Source organism: Pelophylax lessonae, assembly GCF_965119305.1.
Source record: "Pelophylax lessonae genome assembly, chromosome: 6".
NCBI lineage: Eukaryota > Metazoa > Chordata > Amphibia > Anura > Ranidae > Pelophylax > Pelophylax lessonae.
This window is the reverse complement of record NC_138773.1, coordinates 35139049-35166750: the sequence shown is the minus strand read 5'-3', so window position 1 is coordinate 35166750 and position 27702 is coordinate 35139049. Positions and strand designations below refer to the sequence as shown.

Here is a 27702-nt window from a genome sequence, read left to right as displayed (position 1 = left end):
AGTGGCAATGGCGAGCTTTGATTGGTCAGCATTGCCACGTGACTGTGCCAACTAATGGGAATCTCTACCGGGTCCTGGAAGAAATGCTCAGCAGAGATTCCCATTGGTTAGTATGACCACGTTGACCAATCGACACATGAACTTACCCTTTAAACACAAAAAAAGAAGCCCAGCGACCAAGCTTTCAGATGAAAATGAGAGTGCCATATATTCATTAGCAGTAATTCATATTTACTTGTCCTAATGTCAAACTCTAAAGGTCCTTTCACACGATGCGGTCCGTTCTCTGCTCAGCGGGGGATCGATCCACCGATCCCCGCTGAGCAGGCGGATGACAGCGTTGTCTCCGCTCTGTGTGCAGAGACGTAGCTGTCAGATTCCCCGCTGTCCTCTATGGGGGAATCGGATGAGAAAGGACAGCCTGTCCGTTCTCATCCGATCCGCTGGACGGATGGAAAATAGGGTTTCCCTCCGTCCGGATTTCATGGATAGGATTGGAAGCGGATAGCAGCGGGTGTCAGCGGAGATGTCTCCACTGACATCCACTGCCCCATAGGGATGCATGGTGCATCTGATCAGGTCCGCCTGAAAAACTGACAGGCGGATCTGATTGGACCGTTCGTGTGACAGGACCCTAATAAAAAACAAAATAGATCAGTAAAATAAAAAACAGCTTTTGCGGCAATACTCACCTTTAACCTGGTGCTGTCCCTGCAGTACTTCTTTTCCACCATTAGATGTCCTCAGTCATCTGTAATACTTACCTTTATTCTGGTGCTGTCCTCTGCAGTACTTCTTTTCCACCATTAGATGTCCTCAGTCATCTGTAATACTTACCTTTATTCTTGTGCTGTCCTCTGCAGTACTTCTTTTCTAAAGCCCCGTACACACGTAGCGATTGTCGGCCATAAATATTCGGCCGCCGAACGATCGGCCGATTGTTGGCTTGTTAGTATGATGCTTCCGACAACCGACAGCAAATTTTCGGCCGAACAGAATCTGCCGTGCAGAAAATTTTTGTTGGCCGTCACCAGAACAGCCGATTGTTCGCCAGTCAGTACAGAATTCGGCCGACAAACAGCAGATTAGCAAGACTGGGCATGCTCAGAAAAGAAAAAACACACGGAAAGTTAACCATCACATGACATCACTTCTGCAGTCTGCTGTTGTTGGCCGACAAAATTTGTGTGCAGTCTTTAGCACTTTTCAGCCGACAGGACAGCACCGGACAAAAGACGGCCGATCGTTCGGCCGACAATCGCTATGTGTGTATGGGGCTTTACACTAGATGTTCTCAGTCTTCTTTGATACTTACCTTTAATTTTGTGCCGTGGCCTGCAGTACTTCTTTTCCACCATTAGATGTCCTCAGTCTTCTGCAATACTCATCTTTAATCTGTTGCCTGCAGTACTTATTCTCCACCACAAGATGTCCTCGGTCTTTTGCCATACACACCTTTAATCTGTCGCTGTCCCCTGCAATATTTATTTTCCACCACTAGATGTCCTGAGTCTTCTGCAATACTTACCTTTAATCTGGTGCTGTCCTCCCCAGTACTTCTTTTCCACCAGTCGACGTCCTCGGTCTTCTGCGATACTCGCCTTTAATCTGTTGCGCTTGCCTTCAGTACTTCTTTTCCACCACTAGATGTCCTCATTCTTTTGGGTTGAATGAAGACCAGCCTCATTTAACCAATTTCTTCTGAGCCCAGGCTATCATTGACACCCCTCTTTGGCCTGGTCTCATAGTACTACTGCACTAATCGGCACACTGGAGTAAGGATTACCAACTGGGTCCTCAAAGGAGAAGAGGAAAGACCAGTGACATCATCGGACTGACCTGAAGACTATTGGAAAGAGGTCTATGTGTTCCCACACACCATCTCACTGGAGTATGAGAAGGAGGTTGCACAGCACAGAATCATGTGACCAGAGCCTGCGTTCCCTGAACTGGGAATCTCCTAGCTTTAGACTGTGAATTGAGTTCTCCTTCTGGATTTTTGTCATCTTCTTGCTTGGAGCTGGTGCTACCTAAGTTGTGATGCTGTTAGAATATTACTGGGGAGGGGGGTGTATCCTCACCTGCTTGGCGATGGAGATCCGTCACCCTTCTCAGCTGTAAGTTCAGCGAGGAAATATAAAAACAAATCCAGGTAAGCAGAATGGAGTCAAACAGGAGGTGCAGAATGAAAGTTGGAGTCATGAGACTTTCCTGGAGGGGCGGAGTCGCTGATCCTGGTGGGAACAGAAAAACTTAAAAAATTGACCAAAAACCACCAACTTTCCTTATGTTTGTAAAACTGCTGCCACATTTTCCTCATATGGTGTATCATGGCACCAAACCATCTCTAGGGGAGAGGAGACTGAGGAAATGCTTCCTCCTTCCTGCAGCAGACTGATGACATCATCCCACCCTAGGCAAAGTCACCTGACTGGCGTTCAGGGATGGACCTGCTGCTTACTTACCTTCTGGCCTCTTGAAGCTCAAGGTCCTCTTGCGGCTGAGGAGTCGGTCCCGGTCCCGCAGGGAGGCGTGGAATTTGGACTTCAAAGATTTCTGGCACCACTCCTCCTTCTTTTCCTCCTTCTTTTTTAGCATCTCGGAGCAGTTCAGGCGCAACCGCACCCTGCGAGGAGCAGATAATAATCATCATTCTGGGTTTTAGGCTCAGAAGAACATTCCTTGTATTGTACCTCATTATTGCTGTCTATGATTTTCCATAACACTCTATGTACCTGGCTGTGTGTGTTGTTAGGAGCACCTAGTACAAATGGTCATAGAAACGCGTTACTGAACAACAATACAGACATCCCGAGTCTCCCGTGAGGTGCTGGAGTCTCCTGCCTGCGGCCTGCTGCTCCCTGACACCCGCAAGTGCCACGCGATATCCCGGCTGTCAGTGCCAGCTGTCAGAATGGAGCTGATGCTTCCTGTATAGTTCTGGCTCTGTCCTGGCACAGGCGGAGTGATATCAAATGCACTCCGCCTGTAAGGAGACCGAGAGATACCGGAAGCATCGGCTCTGCATGCCTCCTCCAGCGCTGTGCCGCTCCTCATACTCGCTCTGTTGATGTCATCATGTGTTTTGAGCCAGCATTTCCCGCCAGCAGTACCCACCAGAAATACCAGCCAGCAGTACCCACCAGCAGTACCAGCCAGCAGTATCCCCCAGAAATACCAGCCAGCAGTACCCACCAGAGAAGTACCAGTCAGCAGTACCAACCAGCAGTACCAGCCGGTAGTAACCACCAGCAGTACCAGCCGGCAGTACCAGCCAGCAGTACCCACCAGCAGTACCAGCCAGCAGTATCCTCCAGAAACACCAGCCAGCAGAACCCACCAGAAGTACCAGTCAGCAGTACCCACCAGCAGTACCAGCCAGCAGTATCCTCCAGAAATACCAGCCAGCAGTACCCACCTGAAGTACCAGTCAGCGGTACCAACCAGCAGTACCAGCCGGCAGTAACCACCAGCAGTACCAGCCGGCAGTAACCACTAGCAGTACCAGCCAGGAGTACTCACCAGCAGTATCAGCCAGCAGTACCCACCAGCAGTAAGTCACATGTGCTAGGGGTGCAACTAGCCCCCAGCACATAACTATAAATATCCCAGCATGTGCAGTGTTTCTGACTCCTACCACCATGACTGACATTCAAATCACTGAAGTGGTCATGGTGGTTAGAGTGTTCCTTTAATATTTTTTAGAAGAAGTAAACCTCTGCATACTGATTCCATTTCATTTGATCATCCTCTACTGCTCTACTGTAGTTGTGTTAAATTGGTGTGGGGGGGGGGGCATGGAGTGCCACCTCCCTGAAATTCGTTGTTGCAGGTTGGGACGTCTGACAATATCAAATACAGCCAACAGGTTTCAGACTAAATCCTGCTTCCTCAGGACCTGAGCAATGGTTTGTGAAAGAATCAAGACAAGTTTTATTAAATAGCCTAGAATAAAGTGCATCCTGGGAAGGCTACATCACCAGTAACTTCCAGGGGGATCTTGTCTATGAACTGTGGGATTTCACAAAATTTTGCGGCCCAGTCTCCAAAGGGAGGGGATCATGCTCTGCTTCAGTGTGTCACAGTACATGTTGGCATTCATGGTTCCCTCAATGAACTGTAGCTCCCCAGTGCCGGCAGCACTCATGCAGCCCCAGACCATGACACTCCCACCACCATGCTTGACTGTAGGCAAGACACACTTGTCTTTGTACTCCTCACCTGGTTGCAGCCACACACGCTTGACACCATCTGAGCCAAATAAGTTTATCTTGGTCTCATCAGACCACAGGAGATGGTTCCAGTAATCCATGTCCTTAGTCTGATTGTCTTCAGCAAACTGTTTGGGGGCTTTCTTGTGCATCATCTTTAGAAGAGGCTTCCTTCTGGGATGACAGCCATGCAGACCAATTTGATGCAGTGTGTGGCGTATGGTCTGAACACTGACAGGCTGACCCCCCCCCACCCCTTCAACCTCTGCAGCAATGCTGGCAGCACTCATACGTCTGTTTCCCAAAGACAACCTCTGGATATGATGCTGAGCACGTGCACTCAACTTCTTTGGTCGACCATGGAGTGTAACCTGTCCTGTTAAATCGCTGTGTGGTCTTGGCCACCGTGCTGCAGCTCAGTTTCAGGGTCTTGGCAAACTTCTTATAGCCTAGGCCATCTTTATGTAGAGCAACAATTATTTTTTTCAGATCCTCAGAGAGTTCTTTGCCATGAGGTGCCATGTTGAACTTCCAGTGACCAGTATGAGAGAGTGAGAGCGATAACACCAAATTTAACACACCTGCTCCCCATTCACACCTGAGACCTTGTAACACTAACGAGTCACATGACACCGGGAGGGAAAATGGCTAATTGGGCCCAATTTGGACATTTTCACTTAGGGGTGTACTCACTTATGTTGCCAGCGGTTTAGACATTAATGGCTGCGTGTTGAGTTATTTTGAGGGGACAGCAAATTTACACTGTTATAAAAGCTGTACACTCACTACTTTACATTGTAGCAAAGTGTCATTTCTTCAGTGTTGTCACATGAAAAGATAGAAAAAAATATTTACAAAAATGTGAGGGGTGTACTTACTTTTGTTAGATGCTGTATATATTTACACACATATATATATATCCGCTATATATGTTTTTATTATGTTCGTAAGATTTTTAATAAACAAAAAATTAATATTAAATATTTACAAAAATGTGAGGGGTGTACTCACTTTTGAAAGATTCTGTACATATTGCTATTTATTACTGACCTTTAAATGTAGGACTTTGGAGCTGGGATTTGGGGAGAGAGAGAAGCGGCACAGGAGCCAATCAAGTGTGCTGCAGTGATCTCAATGAGCCTAAAAGGAGCATGCTGATAGGAGGAGAGAGCATGAAATGAACTCATGGCTCTGCTGCTTCTCTGTTCACTGTCCAGTCACAGGCTGGGAGAGGAAAAGATCTGTAAACATTACTTAACAGCAGTAGAGAAAAATTAGGTCTCCTCCCCCGCTAGACTCTGTCACTGTGTGACAGAGCTGTGTGAATCTCCGGACTGGATGGACAGATATATACAGTGCCTTGCGAAAGTATTCGGCCCCCTTGAACTTTGCAACCTTTTACCACATTTCAGGCTTCAAACATAAAGATATAAAACTGTAATTTTTTGTGAAGAATCAACAACAAGTGGGACACAATCATGAAGTGGAACGAAATTTATTGGATATTTCAAACTTTTTTAACAAATAAAAAACTGAAAATTGGGCGTGCAAAAATTTTTCAGCCCCCTTAAGTTAATACTTTGTAGCGCCACCTTTTGCTGTGATTACAGCTGTAAGTCGCTTGGGGTATGTCTCTATCAGATTTGCACATCGAGAGACTGAAATTTTTGCCCATTCCTCCTTGCAAAACAGCTCGAGCTCAGTGAGGTTGGATGGAGAGCGTTTGTGAACAGCAGTTTTCAGTTCTTTCCACAGATTCTCGATTGGATTCAGGTCTGGACTTTGACTTGGCCATTCTAACACCTGGATATGTTTATTTGTGAACCATTCCATTGTAGATTCTGCTTTATGTTTTGGATCATTGTCTTGTTGGAAGACAAATCTCCGTCCCAGTCTCAGGTCTTTTGCAGACTCCATCAGGTTTTCTTCCAGAATGGTCCTGTATTTGGCTCCATCCATCTTCCCATCAATTTTATCCATCTTCCCTGTCCCTGCTGAAGAAAAGCAGGCCCAAACCATGATGCTGCCACCACCATGTTTGACAGTGGGGATGGTGTGTTCAGGGTGATGAGCTGTGTTGCTTTTACGACAAATATAAAGTTTTGCATTGTTGCCAAAAAGTTTGATTTTGGTTTCATCTGACCAGAGCCCCTTCTTCCACATGTTTGGTGTCTCCCAGGTGGCTTGTGGCAAACTTTAAATGACACTTTTTATGGATATCTTTAAGAAATGGATTTCTTCTTGCCACTCTTCCATAAAGGCCAGATTTGTGCAGTATACGACTGATTGTTGTCCTATGTTAACAAAGTTTGAAATATGCAATAAATTTCGTTCCACTTCATGATTGTGTCCCACTTGTTGTTGACTCTTCACAAAAAATTACAGTTTTATATCTTTATGTTTGAAGCCTGAAATGTGGCAAAAGGTCGCAAAGTTCAAGGGGGCCGAATACTTTCGCAAGGCACTGTATATATATATATATATAAATCCTTTGGCAGCGCCGATATACAGTAAGTACTGTGTATGTAAAATGTAAACAGTAAAATGCAGTGATGATTGGAGGATGTGCCTTTACCCCGCCTTCCCCTACCCCTGACTCCAGCTCACCCTATCACGGCTGACCTCCTGACACCCACCTGTACATACTCCCTTCATCCGAAATGTTCTCCTCCAGTTTCCAGCAGAAGAAGCTGTTCAGGAACATGATTAAAGAAATGGCCCCGTACCCCAAGACTATGGGGACAAAGGCAACCCCAGAGTTGTAGAGGACCTGCAGAAACAGAGAAAGGTTGGAATGTCTGGTTAACATAATAGCCGGGCAGCTAGCATTTTCAGAAAGAGGGAGCTTCACTCAATATACTCTAAGAGCAAGTTCTCCTTTAAAGAAAGGGGAGGGGCGGGCACAAACCCAGCACCGCCTCTGCGGAACATAAAGTAGGTTGGGGTTTATATTTTAAAGGTGTAAATAGCTGGATCTATCAAATCTGTAGGAATGGTTTGTTTCAGCCACTGTCCATAGAGACTGACATTGTGCGGGACCAGTCCATAGAGACTGACATTGAGCGGGACCGGTCCATAGAGACTGACATTGTGCGGGACCGGTCCATAGAGACTGACATTGAGCGGGACCGGTCCATAGAGACTGACATTGTGCGGGACCAGTCCATAGAGACTGACATTGTGCAGGACCGGGCCGCAGCGACCAATGGGCACGCTTTCTACTTTCCTTACCTTGACGATGGTGAACACGGTGGCCGACGCTGCAAAACTCGCTATAACCAGAGAGGGGTAAACCGCACCGACGTCAGGCAGAAAATGTGGAAGCTGAAGGGTAGAAGGACAATGTTAGACCCTTCGGAGGAGTGGTTAGTTTGCTCTAGGGTTGTCCTACTGGTATTAGTATCCAATAGCGTTGCAGCATTTTTTTATGCAGGATTCTGGGCTGCTTCTTAGAGTCACCCCCTACATCAGGGTCCCCATTAGAGTCACCCCCTACATCAGGATCCCCATTAGAGTCACCCCTTACATCAGGGTCCCCATTAGAGTCACCCCTTACATGAGGGTACCCATCAGTAAGGGTCTGTATATGGTCTGAATTAAGTAAACAATGTACAGTATATGGGTAGGGCACTGAGCTTCATCACTTGGTGTACATCAGGGTCTCCATACTGTTTAGCAAATAAATATTTGGAGGCTAAAAATAAATGATTTCCCCCTACACCAGGGTCCTCATCAGAGTTCTCCCTTTCATCAGAGTCCACATCAGAGTTCCCCTTACAACAGGGTCCCATCAGAGTACCACTTACATTAGGGTCCCCATTAGAGTTCCCCCTTTCATCAGGGTCCCATCAGAGTACCGCTTACATCAAGGTCCCCATCAGAGTCCTCCCTTACACCAGGGTCCCCATCAGAGTCTTTCCTTACATCACGATTCCCATCAGAGTTCCCCTTACATCAGGGCCCCTATTAGAGTGCCCCCTTACACCTAGGTCCCCATCAGAATGTCCTCTTACATCAGGATCCCCATCAGAGTCACCCCTTACATCAGGGTCCCTATTGAAGTGCCCCCTTACATCAGAATCCTCATCAGATTGCCCCCTTACATCAGAGTCCCCATCAGAGTCACCCCTTACATCATGGTCCCCATCAAAGTCACCCTTACACTTGGGTCCCCATCAGAGTCCTTTCTTACATCAGGATCCACATCAGGGTTCCCATTAGAGTACCCCCTTTCATCAGGGTCCCCATCAGAGTTCCTCCTTATATCAGGGTCCCCATCAGAGTTCTCTCTTACATTAGGATCCCCATCAGAGTCACCCCTTACATCAGGGTCCCCATCAGAGTCACCCCTTACATCAGGGTCCCCATCAGACTCACCCTTACATCAGAGTGCCCCCTTACATTAAAGTCCCCATCAGAGTGCCCCTTTATACCAAGGTCCCCATTGGAGTGTCTCTTTAAATCTAGGTCACCACCAGAGTCCCCCCTCCCCCCCCCCCCAATGCTCTCCCCCACCCCCCAGGATCTCAGGGATAAGGTTCCACATTGTGTGTCTGGGTGTGAATGGAGCTGGTGATACGGATGTGTTGTGTATACAAGGCGTGTTATTATATGACACAGAGGAGGTCACAGTGTGTGTACACTCACTTCTCACCAATCACATTACATCTCACCCTTCACACCGCTACCGGCATCATTTATCCCTCCCTTACCATCAATGAGGAGAAGGCAACGCAACTTCCCCCGACCCCCTGAGCCACCAATGCAAAGGGCAGAAACATGGACAGACCTGCAACACAAGAGAAGTGGTACTGTGCAGAGTCTATATATACAGAATAAGAACAGATACTGAGAATTACACCCGGCATACAGAACAAGAGAAGTGGTACTGTGCAGAGATCATAAATACAGAAGAGGAACAGATACTGAGAATTACACCCAACACAGGACAAGAGAAGTGATACTGTGCAGGGTCCCTACATACAGAATAAGAAAAGATACCGAGAGTTACACCCGGCATACAGGACAAGAGAAGTGATACTGTGCAGAGTCCATACATACAGAATAAGAACAGATACTGAGAATTACACCCAGCATACAGGAGAAGAGAAGTAGTACTGTGCAGAGTCCATACATACAGAATAAGAACAGATACCGAGAATTACACCCAACATACAGGACAAAAGAAGTGGTACTGTGCAGAGTCCACACATACAGAATAGAAGTGGTACTGTGCAGAGTCCATACATACAGAATAGGAGAAGTGGTACTGTGCAGAGTCCATACATACAGAATAGGAGAAGTGGTACTGTGCAGAGTCCATACATACAGAATAGGAGAAGTAGTACTGTGCAGAGTCCATACATACAGAATAGGAGAAGTGGTACTGTGCAGAGTCCATACATACAGAATAGAAGTGGTACTGTGCAGAGTCCATACATACAGAATAGGAGAAGTGGTACTGTGCAGAGTCCATGCATACAGAATAGGAGAAGTAGTACTGTGCAGAGTCCATACATACAGAATAGGAGAAGTGGTACTGTGCAGAGTCCATACATACAGAATAGGAGAAGTAGTACTGTGCAGATTCCATACATACAGAATAGGAGAAGTGGTACTGTGCAGAGACCATACATACAGAATAGGAGAAGTAGTACTGTGCAGAGTCCATGCATACGGAATAGGAGAAGTAGTACTGTGCAGAGTCCATACATACAGAATAGGAGAAGTAGTACTGTGCAAAGTCCATGCATACAGAATAGGAGAAGTAGTACTGTGCAGAGACCATACATACAGAATAGAAGAAGTAGTACTGTGCAGAGACCATACATACAGAATAGGAGAAGTAGTACTGTGCAGAGTCCATACATACAGAATAGGAGAAGTGATACTGTGCAGAGTCCATACATACAGAATAGGAGAAGTGGTACTGTGCAAAGTCCATGCATACAGAATAGGAGAAGTAGTACTGTGCAGGGTTCATACATACAGAATAGGAGAAGTAGTACTGTGCAGAGTCCATACATACAGAATAGGAGAAGTAGTACTGTGCAGAGTTCATACATACAGAATAGGAGAAGTGGTACTGTGCAGAGTCCATACATACAGAATAGGAGAAGTGGTACTGTGCAGAGTCCATACATACAGAATAGGAGAAGTAGTACTGTGCAGAGTCCATACATACAGAATAGGAGAAGTGGTACTGTGCAGAGTCCATACATACAGAATAGGAGAAGTAGTACTGTGCAGAGTTCATACATACAGAATAGGAGAAGTAGTACTGTGCAGAGTTCATACATACAGAATAGGAGAAGTGGTACTGTGCAGAGTCCATACATACAGAATAGGAGAAGTGGTACTGTGCAGAGTCTATACATACAGAATAGGAGAAGTGGTACTGTGCAGAGTCCATACATACAGAATAGGAGAAGTAGTATTGTGCAGGGTTCATACATACAGAATAGGAGAAGTAGTACTGTGCAGAGTCTATACATACAGAATAGGAGAAGTGGTACTGTGCTCTGGTATAGAATATATTGATCTCAGTACTTACTGTGAGGGTTGGTGCAGCAATAGGCCAGCATCAGACAAGAGACGGTTATCAGGGCCCTGTGGGGTGACATGTGAATGTAGACAGATGATGGGTAGAATAGTATATCAGAAAATAATTGGTGTGTACCCGTCACTCACCCTCCAATCTGCCGCAATGATCTGATCTGGACGTATCCCAATAGCAGCTGCAGAGGGAGAAAGGATCCCCAGAGGAAGAAGGACCCCAGGGTGAAGGCCAGGTTCAGGTTCTGCTCCTGAGAGACGCAGAAGTCCTGTAGGATTGCCTGCCTCGGTCCCGGGTCCGTCCAAGTCGGTGACGAGGACAGCTCTGCATGAAAACCAAAAATAATGAACTCACACTACAGCAACCAATCAGAACACTTGTTTAAAGCTGGGACAAAAAACTTTCATTTAAATATAGTCCTCAATACCCACAAAGGATATAAATCCTCTTTTTGTTCACCAAATGCCTTTGCAAACCCAGGTATTACCTTGTAATGTAGCAGTGACATCAGTGGCGGCTGGTGCTCAAAATTTTTGGGGGGGCGCAAACAGAAAAATGAGTGACCAGCGTGCCCCCAATCAATGCAGAGTGCCACAGCGTGCCCCCAATCAATGCAGAGCGCCACAGCGTTCCCCCAATCAATGCAGAGTGCCACAGCATGCCCCCCAATCAATGCAGAAATGCCACAGCATGCCCCCAATCAATGCAGAGTGCCACAGCATGCCCCCATCAATGCAGAGTGCCACAGCATGCCCCCAATCAATGCAGAGTGCCACAGCGTGCTCCCCAATCAATGCAGAGTGCCAAAGCATGCCCCATCAATGCAGAGTGCCACAGCATGCCCCCAATCAATGCAGAGTGCCACAGCGTGCTCCCCAATCAATGCAGAGTGCAAAAGCATGCCCCATCAATGCAGAGTGCCACAGCATGCCCCCAATCAATGCAGAAAGCCACAGCGTCCCCCCAATCAATGCAGAGTGCCACAGCATGCCCACATCAATGCAGAGTGCCACAGTATGCCCCCAATCAATGCAGAGTGCCACAGCGTGCCCCCTAATCAATGCAGAGTGTCACTGCATGCCCCCAATCAATGCAGAGTGCCACAGCGTGCCCCCAATCAATGCAGAGTGCCACAGCGTGCCCCCCAATCAATGCAGAGTGCCACAGCATGCCCCCAATCAATGCAGAGTGCCACAGCGTGCCCCCAATCAATGCAGAGTGCCACAGCGTGCCCCCCAATCAATGCAGAGTGCCACAGCATGCCCCCATCAATGCAGAGTGCCACAGCATGCCCCCCAATCAATGCAGAGTGCCACAGCGTGCCCCCCAATCAATGCAGAGTGCCACAGCGTGCCCCCCAATCAATGCAGAGTGCCACAGCATGCCCCCAATCAATGCAGAGTGCCACAGCATGCCCCCATCAATGCAGAGTGCCACAGCATGCCCCCCAATCAATGCAGAGTGCCACAGCATGCCCCCCAATCAATGCAGAGTGCCACAGCATGCCCAGCAATCACTGCAGAGTGCCACAGCATGCCCTCCAATCAATGCAGAGTGCCACAGCATGCCCCCATCAATGCAGAGCCCAGCGTGCGTGCCCCCTTCAATGCAGTGTGGGCTTCCCCCCAAGACCAATGCACTTACCTGGCGGCGGTTTCTCTTCAGTCCCGGCAGCGGCGGCTTCTCCTCACTCTGTCCCCCGGCCCGTCTCCTTCAGTCCTCCCGCTCCCGCCTCCTCCTCGGCCAATGGCATGGGGTTTGCCTTGCAGTCAATCAGGAAGCGCGTATTGGCCAGGAGGAGGATCGGTGTGGCAATAGTGAATTTTCATTTGCTATTGTCACACAATGGGTGGGCTCGGACCGCACTGCTCTGCGCCCCGAGCCCACCCTTTGCATCACCCTATTAGAGCCTCTGGCTCTAATCTGGTGATGTAAAAAAAAAAAAAAACCCATTAAGCTCCATGCGCCCCCAACACACTGGCCGCCACTGAGTGACATCATCACTGTGCTGTACAGAGCCTGTGCATAGAGCAGAGCTGTGGGAGGGGCCAGTAGGCCCCACCCACTATAGGAGGGGGCGGAGACATGACGAGTCCCCCTGCACAAGGGGAGAGAGCAGCAGTGAGCGGTCCTTATTACAGGAAGGAAAGTGTAATACTTTGATTAGGTGACTGGGGGGGGGGGGGGGTTGTCATTATTTTGTTATTAAAGTGAAAACAAATCTTGGATCTCAGAGACACAATAGAAAGTGAGATGAAATCTCTCCAAGTCTCCAAAATGTCTTGTTTGACCATTGGAAGATGTCCCCCCTATTCCTGTACTGGTGACACTTGGTAAACTTTGGATTGGATTCACTCTTCAGACAGTAAAAACCAACAGACTTAAAGTGGACGATCACTCACAAAAATGTACTTTGCGCCATTATAACCCCCTCCCCCCTTCTGCTATCAAAAGAGTAATTTTTGTGTGTGTGTGTGGGGGGGGGGGTGTTCTTTTGTTCATTAAATTTTTTAATCGTCACACTCCTGTCCCGGCTCCCTTGCTCCTTTCTCATCTGGGTGAGAATGACGTGGACCCTGCTCCTGCTACCTCCTGGGATATAAATGCCACATATGCCAGGAGGCATTGGCAGGAGACAAAACCTGGCGGCGTGTCATCGGGGGGGTTCGCTGGTAGAACCTGACAGCACATCACAGGGGTGGGGGGCTCGCTGATAGAACCTGACAGCACATCACAGGGGTGGGGGGCTCGCTGGTAGAACCTGACATCACATCACAGGGGTGGGGGCTCGCTGGTAGAACCTGACAGCACATCACCAGGGCGGGGGCTCGCTGGTAGAACCTGACATCCCATCACAGGGGTGGGGGGCTCGCTGGTAGAACCTGACAGCACATCACCAGGGTGGGGGCTCACTGGTAGAACCTGACAGCACATTACCAGAGCGGGGGCTCCCTGGTAGAACCTGACAGCACATCACCGGGGTGGGGGGCTCGCTGGTAGAACATGACAGCACATCACCAGGGCGGGGGCTCGCTGGTAGAACCTGACAGCACATCAACAGGGCGGGGGCTCGCTGGTAGAACCTGACAGCACATCATAGGGGTGGGGGGCTCGCTGGTAGAACCTGACAGCACATCACCAGGTTGGGGGCTCACTGGTAGAACCTGACAGCACATTACCAGAGCGGGGGCTCGCTGGTAGAACCTGACAGCACATCACCGGGATGGGGGGCTCGCTGGTAGAACCTGACAGCTCATCACCAGGGTGGGGGCTCGCTGGTAGAACCTGACAGCACATCGCCGGGGTGGGGGGCTCGCTGGTAGAACCTGACAGCACATCACCAGGGTGGGGGCTCCCTGGTAGAACCTGACAGCACATCACCAGAGTGGGGGCTCGCTGGTAGAACCTGACAGCACATCACCGGAGTGGGGGCTCGCTGGTAGAACCTGACAGCACATCACCGGAGTGGGGGCTCGCTGGTAGAACCTGACTGCACATCACCGGAGTGGGGGCTCGCAGGTAGAACCTGACAGCACATCACCGGGGTGGGGGCTGGCTTGTAGAACCTGACAGCACATCACCGGGGAGGGGGCTGCTGGAAGAACCTGAAAGAGTTCTGTGCAAATGGAGTAAAATCAAATGTTCTCCTTCTACAGTTAGCAGATTGAACATTTAAATGTGGAAAATACCAAATTTTGGCCACTAGATGGAGCTGAGGAGCATACTTATTTCTGTTGATAGTCAGCCCCATCTAGTGACCATATTGCAGAAATTTCTCACTCACATTGAATGTGAACATTTATTCTTCCCCCCCATTCGCACAGAAGGAATTTACATGCATTTCCGATGGAAGTTAATTTTTTTATACTCTCTTTTTGTGTCTCGAAAAACGTTGGTTTTAGTAAACTTTCTTAGATTCCACTTTGGCGTAATTGCTTTAACAACCTATTGTCAATATAAACTTTAAACATCAAATGATCAGCGGGAGGGTCGGTTTATAGGTGAACGGGATTATGCGATATCCAATGTAGGTAAAAAAAATAAAAATAAAAAAAAAAAATATATATATATATATATATATATATATATATATATATATATATATATATAGTATTTTCAATATACAGTGTATATATTTTTTTATTTTCACCTTTTGTGTTAATGTTCCATTACTTACATTGTCTGGGTATCGCATAATCCCGTTCCCCTATAATCTGACCCTCCCGAGGATCATTTTTTGTTCAATGTTAGGGATAGATACCCAATAACCCTCTCTTTTTCTACCCTTCATCAAGGATTGACATTTAAAATCGGAATTTAGCTACTTTTTGTAAACTTTAAACACCTTTGCTACTCCATCCAAACCTAAAGCATATACAGGTACGTCTCAAATAATTAGAATATCATCAAAAAATTCATTTATTTCAGTAATTAAATTCAAAAAGTGAAACTGATATATTACTGTATATATTGATGTGTTACACACAGAGTCTTATTGACCCCAGATCTCCCGAAAAAGAGGACCTGTCATTCACTATTCCTATTACAAGGGATGTTTATATTTTTTGTAATAAGAATAAAAGTGATCAAAAAAAAATAAAAATAAAGGGAAAGTGTAAAAATAAAATAAACAATAAAAAAAAAAAAGTCAAGTGCCCCGTCCCCGCGAGCAGAACCATACGTCACGGCCACATATGTAAACGGCGTTTAATCCATACATGTCAGGTATCGCCGCGAACGTTAGAGCGAGGGCAACAATTCTAGCCAAAGACCTCCTTTGTAACTCTAAAATGGCAACCTGTAAAAAATTTTAAAGCGTTAAAGCGCGTTGCCTTTGGAGATTTTTAGGTACCGAAGTTTGGCATCATTCCACGAGTGTGCGAAAATTTCAAAGCGTGACATGTTAGGTATCTATTTACTCGGCATAACATCTTTCACATTATACAAAACAATTGGGCTAACTTTAGTGTTTTTTTTTTTTTTTTTATTCATAAAACTGTTTTTTTTTCCCCAAAAAGCATGTTTGAAAAATTTCTGCGCAAATACCGTGTGACAGAAAAAGTTGCAAGTACCGCCAATTTATTCCCTAGGGACTCTGCTTAAAAAAAAAATATATATATACACATACAGTGGGTACGGAAAGTATTCAGACCCCCTTAAATTTTTCACTCTTTGTTATATTGCAGCCATTTGCTAAAATCATTTAGGTTCATTCTTCTTCCTCATGAATGTACACATAGCACCCCATACTGACAGAAAAACACAGAATTGTTGACATTGTTGCAGATTTATTAAAAAAGAAAAACTGAAATATCACATGGTCCTAAGTATTCAGACCCTTTGCTCAGTATTTAGTAGAAGCCCCCTTTTGATCTAATACAGCCAGGAGTCTTTTTGGGAAAGATGCAACAAGTCTTTCACACCTGGATTTGGGGATCCTCTGCCATTCCTCCTTGCAGATCCTCTCCAGTTCTGTCAGGTTGGATGGTAAACGTTGGTGGACAGCCATTTTTAGGTCTCTCCAGAGATGCTCAATTGGGTTTAAGTCAGGGCTCTGGCTGGGCCATTCAAGAACAGTCACAGAGTTGTTGTGAAGCCACTCCTTCGTTATTTTAGCTGTGTGCTTAGGGTCATTGTCTTGTTGGAAGGTAAACCTTCGGCCCAGTCTGAGGTCCAGAGCACTCTGGAGAAGGTTTTTGTCCAGGATATCCCTGTACTTGGCCGCATTCATCTTTCCCTCGATTGCAACCAGTCGTCCTGTCCCTGCAGCTGAAAAACACCCCCACAGCATGATGCTGCCACCACCATGCTTCACTGTTGGGACTGTATTGGACAGGTGATGAGCAGTGCCTGGTTTTCTCCACACATACCGCTTAGAATTAAGGCCAAAAAGTTCTATTTTGGTCTCATCAGACCAGAGAATCTTATTTCTCACCATCTTGGAGTCCTTCAGGTGTTTTTTAGCAAACTCCATGCGGGCTTTCATGTGTCTTACACTGAGGAGAGGCTTCCGTCGGGCCACTCTGCCATAAAGCCCCGACTGGTGGAGGGCTGCAGTGATGGTTGACTTTCTACAACTTTCTCCCATCTCCTGACTGCATCTCTGGAGCTCAGCCACAGTGATCTTTGGGTTCTTCTTAACCTCTCTCACCAAGGCTCTTCTCCCCCGATAGCTCAGTTTGGCCGGACGGCCAGCTCTAGGAAGGGTTCTGGTCGTCCCAAACGTCTTCCATTTGAGGATTATGGAGGCCACTGTGCTCTTAGGAGCCTTAAGTGCAGCAGAAATCTTTTTGTAACCTTGGCCAGATCTGTGCCTTGCCACAATTCTGTCTCTGAGCTCTTCAGGCAGTTCCTTTGACCTCATGATTCTCATTTGCTCTGACATGCATTGTGATCTGGAAGGTCTTATATAGAAAGGTGTGTGGCTTTCCTAATCAAGTCCAATCAGTATAATCAAACACAGCTGGAATCAAATGAAGGTGTAGAACCATCTCAAGGGTGATCAGAAGAAATGGAAAGCACCTGAGTTAAATATATGAGTGTCACAGCAAAGGGTCTGAATACTTAGGACCATGTGATATTTCAGTTTTTCTTTTTTAATAAATCTGCAACAATGTCAACAATTCTGTGTTTTTCTGTCAGTATGGGGTGCTATGTGTACATTCATGAGGAAGAAGAATGAACCTAAATGATTTTAGCAAATGGCTGCAATATAACAAAGAGTGAAAAATTTAAGGGGGTCTGAATACTTTCCGTACCCACTGTATGTGTATATATATATTTTTTTTTTAAGCAGAGTCCCTAGGGAATAAATTGGCGGTACTTGCAACTTTTTCTGTCACACGGTATTTGCGCAGAAATTTTTCAAACATGCTTTTTGGGGAAAAAAAAACAGTTTTATGAATAAAAAAAAAAAAAAAACACTAAAGTTAGCCCAATTGTTTTGTATAATGTGAAAGATGTTACGCCGAGTAAATAGATACCTAACATGTCACGCTTTGAAATTTTCGCACACTCGTGGAATGATGCCAAACTTCGGTACCTAAAAATCTCCAAAGGCAACGCGCTTTAACGCTTTAAAATTTTTTACAGGTTGCCATTTTAGAGTTACAAAGGAGGTCTTTGGCTAGAATTGTTGCCCTCGCTCTAACGTTCGCGGCGATACCTGACATGTATGGATTATAAATTAAACTTAGAAATTATATTAGCAAATGGCTGCAATATAACAAAGAGTGAAAAATTTAAGGGGGTCTGAATACTTTCCGTACCCACTGTATATATATATATATATATATGTATATATATATATATATATATATATATATATAAATATATAATTTTTGGGGGTTCTAAATAAGTTTCTAGTAAAAAAAATGAGGATTTTTACATGTAGGAGCGGAGTGCCAGAAATGGCCCGGTATGGAAGTGATAAAAGGAAAGAAATGCTTGAAATATATCGCTCTGTGTATAAAAATGGGGGAAAAAAGGATAAGTGTGACCTCAAACTCCCCAAATGTAGAGGTTCTCACTGGGATTAAGGGAATGGAAGATGGGAAATATTATGGATTTTAGGGTACCAATACCTATCAATTTACATAGAGGAAATATTTTTTATAAAAAATAACTTTATTGAAAATGTATAAAATTCACAAATATAATACAATGCAACAATGTGACAGAAATGACAAACAACTGGCACAGCCAGTGCCAACTAAAAGTTCTAAATTCAAGATGTGAAGGAAGAACAAAATATCTCCACAGTTTCTCGACATGTTTCGCGGACTAAGCCGCTTCTTCTGGAGAATATAATACATTTTTATACATAGATCTAAAAAATGAAACAAAAGTAAATCAAAACATATCATATATCACCATAATATGGGAAATTTTACAATATGTATGGGGAGAGGCAGAGACCTTACCTATGGTCACAGTAAAGCAGGAAAGCCTAGGAAGGGAACAGAACCATCAACACTCTCACCGGCGAGTATGGGAGACCTTAATTTTAAGTTTACTCATATTCCTCTGGAAGTTGGTACCTACATTTTTTTGTATACCTTATCAGGCATCAATTATCATATCGCTCTGTGTGTAACACATCTATATAAAATATATGAGTTGCACTTTTTGAATTGAATAAATGAAATAAATTAACTATTTGATGATATTCTAATTTTATGAGATGCACCTGTATATACAGGGTGTGTATATTTATATATATATATATATATATATATATATATATATATATATATATATATATATATATATATATATATATTCATTTATAGGTATATATAATGTATTTCATTACATCACCAACCAAATATCTGTGACATTGGTGACATCGTACCATTGGTGTCATTTCTTCTATACATCAGTGTTGAGTGATTACTCCTCTCCACAGGAAGCCCAGAATCTGAAAGAAGAAAGGACGTCATAACAAGTGTCATTTATTTTATTCGATTTTAACGTAAGTTTAGGTAACTTTAAAAAAAAAAAAAAAAAAAAACAGCACCTGGGACGTTACTTGCATTTATTGTTAAGAGTGTCCCTTGTGTTGGTTCCAGCTGTAATAGTGAAAATCTGAAGTCCTCTACCACCCCCTCCCCCGCACCCCCATTATTGAGGTGATCTTCTGATGCTGCAGAGGTTTAAAGAGCTGATGGACCTGACACAGACAATCCGTAGGAGTGCAGACTATTCCCATCCTTTCTGCCCCCTCCTCCATTCACAGACAAGCTGTACTATGGCTTCCATCAATAAAAGAGCTCTATGAATGCAGGAGGAGGGCCTTTTATTCATCTGCCCCTCCTCCATTCATAGATGGCTTGTATCTCACATACTAGGGATGACTGACCTACCAGCATGTCTTTGAAGTATGGGAGAAAATCAGAGGTGTAACTAGAACCTTCAGGGCCCCGATGCAAGAAACCATGAAGGGCCCCCCCCTGACCCCTGGCTGGGGCCCCTCCCCTTCAAGCCTGGGGCTCTTCCCACTGATCCTGGGGCCCTTTACTCTCGTTGCGGAACCCTTTCACAAGTTCTGCAGTGGGCCCCCTTCCTGCCATCTTGGGGTCTCCCCACGGTGGTGGAATGCCAGGGCCCAGACGCAAGTGTGACCTTTGCGATCCTGGAAGTTCACCCACTGGTGTCAGTAGTTTTTATTTTTTGGTATTTTCATTGTATTATTTTTTATCATTTTATTTTATTCTTTTACAATGTCACTGACTATGACTCTGTCCATTCAGAAAAGGAAGGAGCTGGTAAATGACATATTTACTGACCCCTTCCTGGTTCTCTATTGTGACACATCCCCTGCAGCAGCCGGCAGGAGAGGGGAGGGAGCACAGTGGGGGGGGGGGGGGGGTGGAGGGACCCCCCCCCCCACTGTGCTCCGACTGCAGAAGTGATGTCATGTGATGGTTTACTTTCCCTGTGTTTTTTCTTCTCTGAGCATGCCCAGTCTTGCAAATCTGCTGATTGTCGGCCGAATTCTGTACTGACTGGCGAACAATCGGCCGTTCTGGTGTTGGCCAACAAAAATTTTAATGCCCGCACGACAGATTCTGTTCGGCCGAAAATGCGCTATCGGCTGTCGGAAGCATCATACTAACAAGCCTACAATCGGCCGATCGGTCGTCGGCCGAATATTTACGGCCGACAATCGGTACGTGTGTACGGGGCTTTAGTGTCAGATTTGTCCACTGCAATGTCGCAGTCCCGCTAAAAATCGCTGATTGCTGCCATTACTAATAAAAGGAAAAAAGTCCATTAATCTGTCCCATAGTTTGTAAACGCTATAACTTTTGGGCAAACAAATTAATATACGCTTTTTAGGATTTTTTAACAATACATATTGGCCTAAACCAGTGGTTCTTAACCTGGGTTCGATCGAACCCCAGGGGTTCGGTGGGTCAGTCTCGAGGGTTCGGCACACCCTCCACTAGTACCACTTCGCTGTCAGGGACTATTTCTCCAGTTTCGGCCATGTCCTTCCGCTCCCGCTCCGCGCCGTCATCATAGAAATACATAACATCCAGTGGCGTAACGTGGGGGGTGCAGGGGGGGGGGCGCCGGCACCATCTGGGGGGGGGCGGATCCACTCCGCTGTGTCATGTCACTCGCTCTGTCATGATAGGCTGGCCGCGGCCGCCTGCTGAGTCTGCTCGCACTCGCAGCTCTCTCTGCCCCTGGCTCACTCTCACTGCTGGCTGTGCAGCTCGGCTCCCGGCCGAATCCGATCCAGCCGGAGCCGGCGTCGCCCACTGTGGAGTGGTGGGGGGGGGGGGGAGACAGGCCAGGCGTGCGGTGCGGAGAGGGACTGTCTGGGGGAGGGACTAACCCATGCAGTGGCCGCCCAGCGCAGCGCGGGAGAGCCTGCTGTAAGGGGGAGATCTAAATGGGAGACGGGACCTCACCTCACCCTGGCCTGCTGGGGATCTATATGGGGGACATGATACCCCCTTACAGTAGGCCAGAGTGAGGTGAGGTCCCCCATATAGATCTCCCCCCTTACAGCAGGCCAGGGTGAGGTGACATGAGACATGATAATGACATGAGAGTGGCACTTGCCAAGATAAAGCCGCGCATTTCTGAACTGGTCTCTGAAAGACAACAGCAGAAGTCACACTAATTTGTAGTAAATATTCATTATTATGTTTTTGTTTTTGTGTGAAAATCATGTTTTAATGCTTTTGTTCTTTGTTCTTTGTTCTTAATGGTTTTGTTCATTTTGTGCACCTATGTATAAATATATAACTAAAATAATATAAACCTATGTTTTGAATTTGAAAAAATCATATTTTATTTTTCCAATTAAGAAGGGTTCGGTGAAGGCGCATATGAAACTGGTGGGGTTCAGTACCTCCAACAAGGTTAAGAACCACTGGCCTAAACTGATAAAGAAATTACATTTTTTTTACATTTTTTTATTGGAAATTTTTATAGCGGAAAGTAAAAAATATTATTTTTTTCAAAATTGTCGCTCTTTTTTTATTTATAGCGCAAAAAAAAAAATCGCACAGGTGATCAAATACCACCAAAAGAAAGCTCTATTTGTGGAAAAAAAAGGACAAATGTATTTGGATACAGCGTCGCATGACCGTGCAATTGTCAGTTAAAGCATCGCAGTGTCGTATCGCAAAAAATGGCCTGTTCATTAAGGGGGTAAAACCTTCCAAGGGCTGAAGTGGTTAAAATGCCGGGCGCTTTTCAAGCGCTTTCAAGGCGTTAGCGTTGTGCTTTTTTAAGGCCACGTGGCGCTCTTGAGGCGCTTCCCATTAATTCCGATTGAGAGGGGCGCTTTTGAGGAGCTTTTTTTTAGCTCTCCAAAGATTCTGCTTGCAGGAGTTTTTTCACCGCCCCGCCAGTGCACCGCCCCCCCCCCCCCCCCCCCCCAGTGTGAAAGCATTAATTGATTTTAATAGAAATTGGTTTTCGCAAGCTTTTTTAGGTGAAAATGTCTGCAACGTGCCTCAGTGTGAAAGGGGTCTAACCAGGGCCATCTTTAATTATGTGTAAGGGCTAAGTTGCGCTATTTTAGCGCAACTTAGCCCTTACACTTACTTATTTTTGCTTGTCACAATTTAAGTTGCTGCTGTGTTTCATAGTAGTTAGCGCAGTTATACTTCCCTCCATCTTTAATTATGATTGGACCCTGGGCAAATATTTTCTTGGGCCCTCCCAAAACCACTTATTAATTATTTGCAGCCAATGCGGGCTCAAGGGGCAGCTGCTTTGGGCCCCACAACAATGACTGGGCCCGGGGCAGCTGCCCCTTTTTCCCTGTGTTAAAGACGGCCCTGGGTCTAAGTGATGACGTCATTGGTTATTAGCAAAATAAGAAGCTGGTCATTCAGGGGCAATAGGTGTCTCTCAGTCCCATATTGTATATACATAGAGAAAAAAGCTTGGCCCAAGGGACTTTGGGGAGAGAGATACCAAAATGCAATATATATATATATATATAAATAAAATACAAAGAGGTTTTATTGGAGAGAGATACCAAAATGCAAAAAATATATATATATATATATATATATAAAAAACACAAAGAGGTTTTATTCATCTGATACACTCATACATACGTAGTACATTAAAGACAATAGAATCATTTGATCTGCCAAATCAGGTATGACGCAGGATTAAATAGCATACAAAACAGGAATAAAGAGCAACAAAGATGTGCTGTGCTCAGGGCTGCTGTTAGAAATCACAGGGCCCCGTACAGCCTACCTGGCAGGGCTCCCCCCCCCAAATTTATTAGGATAATATTTTCACTTAAAATACACTAAAATCATTATTAGCAGACACAAACATAACAGAGAACCTGTGTGAATCCCTTTTTAATTGTTTTTTTACAATTTTTTAAAAAAATGTATAACTTTTTTTTTTTTTAAATGTTAAAAAGGTTTACAATTATGTTATTTTACTTTTTTTTTACAATTATTTATTACTATGTTTAATTATTATTATTTTTTACAATTATTTATTACTATGTTTAATTATTATTATTTTTTACAATTATTTATTACTATGTTTAATTATTATTATTTTTTACAATTATTTATTACTATGTTTAATTATTTTTTTTTATTTTTTTTACAATTTCTTAATTTTTTTCTCAGGGCAGGGAAGCCAGCAGCGCTGTGGGAGGGGGGTGTCACAGTAATAGGGGGGCACACGGGAAGGGGGGAGGGGGATCAGAAGCAGGCAGAACATGGAGGGTGATCGTTGTCGGAGAAGCAATTACAGGAAGGATGCCCTGTGCCTGTGTCTCTCCCTACAGCAGCTGAAACTGGCGTTTAGGTGCTGTAGAGAGTCGCTCAGGGCTGCCTTCTGTAATTGCCCCTCCTCCCGACCACAAAGATTCCCCATGCTGTTGGGGCCCCCCTGTGTGCCCGGGCCCCCTACAGGATGACTGTGGTCCCCCCCTATCAGCGGCCCTGGCTGTGCTTAGAAGTCCTCTACGTGTTTTGCGAGATCCCAGCTCGCTTCTTCAGGAGGTGCACAGACGAAAATATCACAAAGGTTTATGAGCGGTCTTCAATGGTACATGGTGGACCCTAAATGGTCATAGAAACTTAAAAACATCTTCCCAGTGAACAGACGTATTTAAAGCCGAATGGGGCACATCCTTTGTCGTATTCCTCCCAGTAGTTGAGGAAGGGGGGGAGCGGGGGGGAGGTCAATCGCTAAATCCCCTGTGAAAATGTAGGTAGTCCCCGGTTATAGGAAACCTGAACAATGCAAAGACCAAGAAATTCCCCCCTGGGGGTGGGACTATGTAGGCAACCACACTTCCAAATTGTATTAAAAAAATATATTTATTGATTACATATAAAATAGATAGATAGATCATACAATCATACAATATACAATCTTTTGTATATTATGATCTATTGATCTATTTTATATGTAATCAATAAATATATATTTTTTTATACAATTTGGAAGTGTGGTTGCCTACATAGTCCCACCCCCAGGGGGAATTTCTGGTTCTTTGCAATCCCCTGTGAAAAGGACCACTAGAATGACCAGTGAAAAATCTGCAGGGCCACAGAAGATAAAATATAAGTGTGCAGTTTCCAGGTCCAACCAGCTGCTATCATTAGTTATTAGGATGCCGGTGTCTAGAAAGTCGTAATGGTGCAAAATGAAAACCTGTGGCTTTGTGTACCTAAAAGGCAGGCTTCATCCCCATGCTGGCTTGTATACAATTTTTGGGTCAATTTTTAAGCATTTTGCCAAGGCACCCCTGAGGAAACCTCAAGGCACCCCTGAAGAAGCCTCAAGGCACCCCTGAGGAAGCCTCAAGGCACCCCTGAAGAAGCCTCAAGGCACCCCTGAGGAAACCTCAAGGCACCCCTGAGGAAGCCTCAAGGCACCCCTGAGGAAGCCTCAAGGCACCCCTGAAGAAGCCTCAAGGCACCCCTGAGGAAGCCTCAAGGCACCCCTGAGGAAGCCTCAAGGCATCCCTGAAGAATCCTCAAGGTGCCCCAGAAAGGCGTGAGAAAGGCTTCACTAAACTCTCTCATAATGACATCATCCCTGCTTAGCTCTCCTTTGTGGACTACACCAGGGTTTCTCAACCTTTTTTTGTCTAGAAAGTCGTAATGGTGCAAAATGAAAACCTGTGGCTTTGTGTACCTAAAAGGCAGGCTTCATCCACACGCCGGCTTGTATACAATTTTTGGATAATTTTTTGGCATTTTGTCAAGGCACCCCTGAGGAAGCCTCAAGGCACCCCTGAAGAAGCCTCAAGGCACCCCTGAGGAAGCCTCAAGGCACCCCTGAAGAAGCCTCAAGGCACCCCTGAAGAAGCCTCAAGGCACCCCTGAGGAAGCCTCAAGGCATCCCTGAAGAAGCCTCAAGGTGCCCCAGAAAGGCGTGAGAAAGGCTTCACTAAACTCTCTCATAATGACATCATCCCTGCTTAGCTCTCCTTTGTGGACTACACCAGGGTTTCTCAACCTTTTTTTTGTCAAGGCACCCTTGACAATTATGGACAGTCTCGAGGCACCCTTGACAATTATAAACAGTCTTGAGGCACCCCATCCTAAAATGCAAACACTATTCTATTAGTTTTACATAATGCAGCAACGTCCACACATGTAGGACACCCAATGTTAGAGGTGCAAACTGGTACTGACTAGTATTCCAATGTTTCTCTTCTTCCTCAGTGTTTCTCCATCACTCAGCTAATGTGACCCCAGTGCTAATGGAGAGAGGCAGGGGATAGTCAAACAAGGATGCTATACAGACGACCGACATCCTCCTTATCAACTGATGACGCCATTGGTTGTTAGGAGGTTGGCAGCTAGAAGGTCCAAATGGCGCACAATGAAAACCTGTGGCTTTAAGTAACTCAAAAGCAGGCTTCATCCACACGTCACCTTGAATACAATTTTTGGGCAATTTTTAGGCATTCTGCTGAGGCACCCCTAAAGAAACCTCAAGGCACCCTGGTTGAAAAAGGCCGGACTACACAACAACTTCCCCCTATGTTATGGAGTGGAGAGGAGGTGGTGTGCTGTGTACTCCTGTCCTAGGATGGCAATGCCTACCATTCCCTGTAGACGCAGTCCAGTGAAGGTTGTCACACTAGGACAGGAAGTGTGTTACCATAAGGGTCATAGGGTGAAAGTAGAGGAAAAAAGATGCATATAAAGGTGGATACAGACCTGAATAGCAGTTTCGAGCTAGCACCCCTAGCTCCACCAAGATGGGGCTCAGCGAGTTCCAACCAAGAAGACACCCAGAAAATAGCAACGTCTCCACCAAGGCTGAGCCGAGCACCCACAGTCTCATGATCCTCCCCATGTCTATGGACAGGGGGGCTTTGTAGTACACTACGGGGCCCCTCTATGTCAGGTACAGCAGGCAAGGAGCTGTGTGTGGAATCCAGTAATGATGGGGAATTGTTCTCCAACCTTCCTTGACACAAGTCCATGTTTACACATAACACATCTCTACTCCTCACCCATAACGGGAGCAGCCAATCCCAGGCCATGGGAGCCAGCCAGACCTAGGGCCACAGTGTGTACACTACAATCATAGCATAAACAGACAAAGATTACCGAGCAATTACCTGTTCACAGAGCGAATCAAGGAGAACGGTAGCTGAGGAATTTTTATATTCAATGTTTACCATTGTAAAAGGTGAAGGGCCCGTCCACATTGGTGCAGTGCGGAAACACACGCTCATTGATGGCGCGCGTCACTGTATGGAGCGTTAAAGTAGAACTTTTTTTTTTTTTTCAACTTCTGTGTCCCATTGCGGAGATTTCCCTTCACTTCCTGTCCCAATGCCAAACAGGAAGTGAACGGAAATACCTGCAAATTACCCACTTGACCTCTGGAAGGTTTACCCCCCTTCACGACCAGGACATTTTGTTTTGCGATACGGCACTGCGTTACTTTACTTCAATCAGGAAGGCTGGCAACTCGGATGCTCCTAAAAAATAAGTACTTTATTTGTTACATGGGTGCACAGGTACAGAGTATATGCTGACGCCTTTCGGCTATGGAGCCTTCATCCAAGCACACATATTTGATCTAAAAACTGTCATTTAACCAATTCTGGACCGGAAGTTTAACCACTTTACCACCGGAGGATTTTTCTGTCTTACGTCCAGGCTACTTTTTGCGATTTGGCACTGTGCGACTTTAACTGACAATTGCGCCGTCGCGCGACGCTGTACCCAAAAGAAATTTACGTCCTTTTTTTCCCATAAATAGAGCTTTCTTTTGGTGGTGTTTGATCACCTGTGCGATTTTTATTTTTTGCGCTATAAACAAAAAAATAGCGACAATTCTGAAAAAAAAAATAACAATATTTTTCACTTTCTGCTATATGACATTCCCCCCCAAAAAAAGTAAAAATCTAATTTTTTTTAACATTTTAGGCCAATTTGTTTTCTGCTACATATTTTTGGTAAAAAAAAATTGCAATAAGCGTACTTTGATTGGTTTGCGCAAAAGTTATCACGTCTACAAACTACGGAAAAGATTTATGTAATTTTTATTTTTATTTTTTTTACTAGTAATGGCGGCGATCTGTGATTTTTTTGCGGGACTGCGGCGTTGCAGCGGACAGATCGGACCCCTAACTGACAATTTTGACACTTTTGGGGGGACCAGTGACATTACTACAGTAATCAGTGCTAAAAATATTTACTGTTACTGTAATAATGACACTGGCAGGGAAGGGGTTAACACAGTGGGTGATCAAAGGGTTAAATGTGTACCTAGTGGCGTGTTTATAACTGCATGGGGGCGGGGCTTGTGAAATGATCACAGAGACCTGTGATCCTACATAGAAAGATCACAGGCACTCTGTGATCATCTCAGAGAGAACGGTTGGCTGTGTTTACAACAGCTGACCGTTCTTCTCTCTCAGCAGGGAGGGATCGTGGGTAGCCGGCGGCAATC

General features: G+C 45.4%; 1 protein-coding gene across 1 annotated transcript in view; it reads right to left on the bottom strand.

Moving 5' to 3' along the window:
- The window catches only part of LOC309558145 (large neutral amino acids transporter small subunit 4-like), a 37596-nt gene extending 11481 nt beyond the window's left edge, over positions 1-26115 (bottom strand). The window contains exons 1-8 of the mRNA XM_082261147.1: positions 25953-26115; positions 10902-11091; positions 10765-10820; positions 8924-9000; positions 7443-7535; positions 6848-6981; positions 2466-2626; positions 2082-2234 (exon numbers count right to left, since the gene is read on the bottom strand). Coding sequence (XP_082117273.1) covers positions 2082-2234; positions 2466-2626; positions 6848-6981; positions 7443-7535; positions 8924-9000; positions 10765-10820; positions 10902-11091; positions 25953-26091 — 1003 coding nt within the window. The 5' untranslated portion in view covers positions 26092-26115. The remainder of the gene's footprint in view (positions 1-2081; positions 2235-2465; positions 2627-6847; positions 6982-7442; positions 7536-8923; positions 9001-10764; positions 10821-10901; positions 11092-25952) is intronic.
- Between the last annotated feature and the right edge of the window lie 1587 nt (positions 26116-27702).